Source organism: Lipotes vexillifer, unplaced genomic scaffold (assembly GCF_000442215.2).
Source record: "Lipotes vexillifer unplaced genomic scaffold, Lipotes_vexillifer_v1.1 scaffold158, whole genome shotgun sequence".
Classification (NCBI taxonomy): Eukaryota; Metazoa; Chordata; class Mammalia; order Artiodactyla; family Lipotidae; genus Lipotes; species Lipotes vexillifer.
The window spans coordinates 1,617,410-1,623,837 of record NW_006788189.1 but is presented as its reverse complement, the minus strand read 5'-3'; the positions used below and the strand labels follow the sequence as shown (position 1 = coordinate 1,623,837).

The window sequence follows — 6,428 nt, the reverse complement described above, 5'->3', positions numbered from 1 at the left end:
TCCAGGTGATGCCAGGCTTTCAGAGCCAGCAGAACTCAGCAATAGCTGGTGGCGTGGACCTTCCCTGCTTCAGGAAGGTGAGCCGGGTCTCCTGCGCTGGCAGCCAATGCGGAGGCCGTGATGCAGGCACCCGCACTGTAGTGGCCCAGGAGGCCAACAGGCGTAAAGAGCAAAAGGAGACCTCGTGGCCTCCGGACAGCCTTCGAGGCCTTTGTGGACCCCAACACTGGTCACTCCTTCCACTGCAGGTGCTCTGGCTCTTCTGGGTGCCAGTAGGCATCTGGGCTGGTTTGGAAGGGGGTGCCTCGGGCAGAGTCCCTTATTCTTGGTCAGGGCCTGTGGTGGACCCTACATAGACTTCACATGGAGCTGATCTCCTGGGCTAAGCTGGGGAGCAGGTGAGAGGCGAGGAGGTGGTGGGGAAGGGAATAGATGGGTGGGAGTCCCTGTGAACACACACAGCGCCTTGCACTTGGCAGGCGGGGTGAGGGGTGGCAGGCGGTGGAGTGGAGGTGATGCTGCAGACCCATGGGGGAGGACCCTGGAGAAAGCACAGGGGTGCAGGAGGCATTTTCACACATTCCTTAGCTTGCAAGCCTCCCCTCTTGTGTGGTCAGGCACGTCGTCTCCATGCTTCCTACCCGAGTCGACAGGACCATGACTTCCCTTCTCCAGGCAGTGGCCCCAGACCCTACAAACAGCCACTGGCTCCCCACTTCCACAAGGCTCCATCCCAAACCCTGTCCCCTCCCCCTCCCCACCTGAGGGCCCTTCCTCTTTTACCTGGGTCCTGCCTGCCCTCTGATGTCCAGCTGAAGCTGTGTCCTCCAGGCAGCCTTCCTTGACCATCCCACTTGTGCTGATTTCCCTCTCCTCGGAATTCCATAAGCATCGCCATCTGCACCTGTCACCTGGCCTCCGCCCAGTGGGTCTGCCTTGTTAGACGGTCACCCTGTTCCTCTGGTCTTCTCCAGTGGGCCGTGTGGGCAGCACAAGGGCCTTGTACTCCACAGCCGGGCACGGTGCTGTACCCCAGTAGGAGGCGTCTGGTTGCAAGGAGACGTAAGGAAACAGGGGGTTTCCTAGGAGCACAGGGGACCGCCATGAAGCCAATGGTAGGATATACCCCAGTTATGACGAGGTAGGATGCTACCGCCCACCCGCAGCCCACCGCGACTCTCAGCCTCTGTCTGCACGTTCTACATCTTCCACCTCATCAGCCTCGTCGGCTTTAGTCTGAAACGTCAGTGCCCAGCCTCTGGCTTCAAAAGCTGAGTCCAGGGACTTGCCTGGTGTTCCAGTGGTTAAGACTCTGTGCTTCCCCTGCAGGGGGTGCAGGTTTGATCCCTGGTCGGGGAACTAAGAGTCCGCATGCTGCAAGGCATGGCCAAAAAATTAAAAAATTAAAAAATCTGTGAGTCCAGGGCTCACAGTGGAACAAAGTTCTAATTCCCTACTCCTGGGGGCCTAGGGAGAGAATCTGATGGACTCCTGGGTCAGGGGACTTCCTGGTGCCATCACCAGAGGCCAGCAGGGCAGGGTCACATGAGCCGTTTAGGGGCTGGGAGTTTGAGGGGTTTGGTCAAGTCCTCCTAGCAGGGAGTGGGGTTTGGGAGAAGTGGGGGCATCCCCGGTACGGGAAGGAAGATACGGAATAAATGCTGACGGACCGCAGGGCCAGGGCAGAGGCTCCAGGTCGAACCTTTTACTTCTGCTCCTGCCTTTTCTGGCAAACCGGTCAAGAACTGACTGCAGCCTTTTCAGAATCCTGTTTATTTTTCTCACTTGCTCACAGAAGTGGCCAAGAGGTGCTGGGAAGACCCGAGTTCTAATCCAGGCCCGCCACTTACCAGCTCCGTGAATTTGGGCAAGTGACAAAAGATTTCTGAGCGTCCTCATCTGCAAAATCGAGGTTATGGGAATAGTCATGTGCAGTCGTGTGTGCGTGTGTGTGGGCTTGGGGGGCAGTTACCGGAGCGGCTGGAGCTGAGAGTTTAGCCGAGTGCTTGGCACCCATGTGGTAGGGACCCTGAGAGGCATATCTTTTCATGTTTTACATCAAACCTTCATGACGTAATCAGGATGGCCGGCCATTGAGTAATTAACAATGTTTCTTTTCTTTTACGCTGACACATAAAATAGATGCATCTTATAACTAATGGCATCCTAGATTTGGTGAAATATCATTACCGGTTGTGCTGATCTGAGGCAAACCGCAGTATATCCGGGTAAAAATGTCCCCATCAGCTAAAGGGGGACAATGTCCCTCCTTCAGCCAGCTGCTATGAGGCTAAAATGAGGCCGCGTCTGTATTGACGTCTCCCACCCCTTCCCTCCTTCCCTCCTGCAGTCACCACTGATGGGCACAGGTGGGCTTGGGGCAGACAGAGCGGTCCTGAGCCGGGAACTTGTTTGTTTATCTGTGGAGAGGGAGGCCTCAGCACCAAGGGCCAAGCAAATATTTGCAGTTATGGATTAACTCGAGGTCCAGGCTATCATGGCGGCAGGAGGGCGACCTTGCAGTTTCTCGGCGGTCCACCCCAGTAAGTCCCCTTCGAGGCAGGTCTGTGAGGGGGGCCGGAGGAGGGTAAACAGGGCTGAAGGTGGACTCTTCTAGCCAGGGTTTGAGAGGCTGGCTGGAGCTTGGGGTAAAGGAAATCTGGGCTCTGCTGCCGGCCAGGCCAAGGCTCTGGCTGGCATTCCTCAGGCTGGGGTTCCATGGCTCCCAGGGGCCTTCCTCCCAGACTTTGAGGGAAGTGGAAGTCGGCTGAGGGCCTCCAGACCCCAGAGCCATCGCCAGAGGCAGCTTGGAACCCGGAGCCTTCCAGGCTCCCCACCACAGCCTCACCTCTACTTCTAAACCCTTTAAACAAATGTCAGAATCAGCCTCAGAGGGAGTTGGCAAAGTGGAGCATGAGGTTAGACGGGGAGGGGGGTGCCGGTGGGGCACCCACTCAGCCTGGGGGGCAGCGGGGGCTCCTAGGTTTCCGGCCAGCAGGGCTACCTCTGTGGCCTTGTGGTGCGCCTGGCGGTTTGCCGCCGGGGTTAAGGTTCCAAGCCCGGAGCCACACAGGCCTGAGCTCAAGCACTAGCTCGTCCACTTCCTGGCTGTGGGTGTTTAACAAGCGATTTCTCTCCTGTGAGCCTCAGTACCCCCCTCTGTGAAATGGGGTGACAACATTAATACCTACCTCTTGGGTGGTGGTGAGCCTTCGCTGAGATAATAGTAGCTCATGCTTACTGAGCATTTGCTATGTGCAAACATATTCAACAGCTTTATGTAGATTAACTCATTTAATTCTCACAATAACCCTCTGAGGCAGAAATACAGTTTTTCCATCCATTTTACAAATGAGGCAACTGAGGAGCAGTTAGGGATCTAGCCCGACAATCCTGTCCTGGAGCTGGGATTTGCACCAGGCGCTCTGACTTGGTGGCCTGTCCTCTGAACCATGTCCAAATTTCTTGAAAGACACCGTGACTGTCCAATAAATGTCAGTTATTATTCTTAACCTGGCCTTTCGATCAGCAGAGGCGTCACCCCTGAATCCTCACCCAGGGAGGGCAGGAACATTCTGGGTGCACCTGCCCATCACCCTTCTGTGCCGAGTCCCCTTTGATCTTCACCAGGTCACTGCCCCTTCCACCTCCTCTCTTCACCCTGCAGGCTTGGGTCGTGTGACCTTAGCCCCACATAGACAAGGGGACCGAGGCACCACGTGGGTGTCTGAATAGTAAACAGGGACCCCCGACCCCAGCTTTTGCCCTGGTGATCCCACCCGGGGCCGGGGAAGGGGGCAGAGCGGGGGCTGGCGCGGCTGCCGGAAGCTCAGAAGTCCTCCTCAGACAGGTGGCAGCAACTTCAGAATGTGGCAGCTTACAAGCCTCTTACTGTTCGTGACCATCTGGGGAGTTTCCAGCACACCAGCTCCTCCCGGTAAGGCCACTCTCCCACCCCCCTCCTCGGGACCCTCGGGGTCTTCACACCTTTCACCGTCTCCCCTGAGCCTCAGGGCGAGAGGAGATGAGAGGCGGACCTGAGGGAACAGGGATAAATTAACTGAGGGGAACACAGCAGCAGGCCACAGCTCAGGGGCTGAGTCCTGTGGTGATGGCAGGGAGCCCCCGGGGTCGCAGGGTCACGTCCTTCCTCCTGCCTGGGGGGTTGGTCACAGAGTCCCCTGGGTCCCCCCACTCCACCATTCACTCCCTCAACTGTGAGAGCGCCAGGCCCTGCTGCCACGCAAACTGCCCCAGAGCAGCCTGTCCTCCTAAAATGCTCATCTGCTGGCCGCTACCCTGCCCCAACCCCTCCCTTGGTCCCCACGGCCAGGGGACCAGGATGTGGAGAGGAAGAGGCCCGTGGGACAGCTGTGCTGCCTGGTTTCTTAGGCAGCCCTCCCCCCACACCTCCTGCAGCCACCGTGGGCTGTTTCTTCCATTTATGCCTCTTCCTGAGCTGCTCTGTCTTCCTGGCGGCCCTTCCTCCCCACTCCCAGCCCCGGTTCCCACCTGCGGTCCTCTTGGTTCCTATGTCCAGACTCAGTCAGGCACATCTTCCTTTCCTGAGGATGCCCTTCCTGGTCCCGGCACCCTCGAGCCTCTCTTGCTCACTCCCCTGCTTTGGTCCCTCCACCCCAGCTGTCCTCCTGCCCCCAAGGCAGTCACCTCTCAGAGCCCAGGAGACATTTGGTGACGCTCCCCGGGTGGCAGGTCTGCCTTGTCCAGGTGTGCCTGCCCTAGGGGAAGGGCGTGGGAAATGCTCCATGAGGGGGACCGGACGAGGGGAGGGCAGGGAGGATGGAGGGACGGCTTCACGACAGGGTTGCACAAGGTGTATCTGGAGAACGAGACCCACTTACCTTTGCAGTATAATAATAACAACAGCAGCAGCACGTGGCATTTGTCACTGGCTGCTCATTTCCGTACTAAGTGTTTTACGTGATTATCCCATCCTCATTTTTTGATGAATAAACTGTAGTTTAGAGAGGTAAAGACATGGGCTCAGGGTCACACGGAGGTCGGGCTGGGTTCGGAGGCAGGGAGGTCTGTCGGCCTCAGTGCACGCACTCTGAATGGTCAAGTGTCCTGTCCTCCGATGGCCGGCCCCCTGCTTCGGGAGGAGAGGGTATCGGTACCTGGAATTATAATCCTGAGGGACCCAAGACGAAAACCTCCCCAGGGACTCCCCAGCCAGGCCCCCCCACCAACGCGAGCTCCCTGTCTCCCTCCCAGACTCAGTGTTCTCCAGCCACCGGCGTGCCCACCAGGTGCTACGGATCCGCAAACGCGCCAACACCTTCCTGGAGGAGCTGCGGCCCGGCAGCCTGGAGCGCGAGTGCACAGAGGAGACCTGTGAATTTGAGGAAGCTCGGGAGATTTTCCAAAACATGGAAGACACAGTAAGGCCGCCCGACTGGGTGCAGAGCGTGAGGCTCAGGGGTGGGACCTGGAGCGGCAGCCGGGGGCCCTTTGGGAGTCCTGGGAAGCGGTGGGCACCAGCCCCTTACCCTCCCAGCTTGCCAGGGGTGCAGCAGTGGAGTGAACGGCCCTATGGTCTTGGCCAGGGCACGTGGGACTCCAAGAAACAGAAGTCTGCAATGAGCGTGAGAAGTGTCTGGGGAAGCCTTAGGCAGGGATTCCCACCCAATCCCACTGGAGGTAGCTCAGTCCCCCTCTCCACCTGTGACTGGCCACCATGGCCTCCCATCTTCTCTCTACCTCTGATCCAGAGGCCACCACCCCTGCTTCCACCCTGCTGACCAGGTGACCCAAGACTCCCTGATGTCTGGGCACACACACTCACTCTGTGCCTTAGATACTCCAGGGGTGAAATCTGATTGCTTAGGGGATCCAAGGAAAGGGTCTGTGTCCTCTCTGGCCCCCAGGGCCCTGTGGTGGTGGCCCTGAGGTGGTAGGATATGCTCAGTAAGGGAGGTGTTCCTGATACAAGGCTCAGACCCCCTCCAGCACCCAGGGCTCACTTTAGCAACTAGGACCTGGGGGTTGTGCCATCACCTGGGTCCCCTTCAAGCTGTCTGTAGGCATGCCCTTCCCACTTAGCTCTCACAGCTGAAGGCGGAGCTCTGGGTGGCTTCCTCTCTTGCCCTCAGCCACCATCTCCACTGCCTCTTTCCCCAAATGGCCTCCTCAGTAGATGCCAAGATGATTTTCGGCAGGCACAGCCTGGGCACATCACACCCCTCTGGTGCCTCCCCGCCCCCCGCGCCGGCCCAGGGTCTTCCAGGCCAGCAGGGGGGCTTTCGGCCTGGGCATCAAGCAGTAGATCTCAGGGACTGGTGGTCCCAGCCCGGCAGCAGAAGTGCCACCAGAGAGCTGCTTAGAAAAGCAGACTTTCCGAACCGGCAAAAGCTGTGTCTCACACACGATGTCCTGCTCGTCACCCAGCTCTGAGGACAGGCTCAGGG

At 58.3% G+C, this 6,428-nt stretch overlaps 1 protein-coding gene across 1 annotated transcript in view; it reads left to right on the top strand.

Annotated features, from left to right (window-relative positions):
- Positions 1-2,497: 2,497 nt before the first annotated feature.
- PROC (protein C, inactivator of coagulation factors Va and VIIIa) overlaps positions 2,498-6,428 on the top strand; it is a 10,207-nt gene continuing 6,276 nt past the window's right edge. The window contains exons 1-3 of the mRNA XM_007461302.1: positions 2,498-2,543; positions 3,851-3,937; positions 5,236-5,402. Coding sequence (XP_007461364.1) covers positions 2,498-2,543; positions 3,851-3,937; positions 5,236-5,402 — 300 coding nt within the window. The remainder of the gene's footprint in view (positions 2,544-3,850; positions 3,938-5,235; positions 5,403-6,428) is intronic.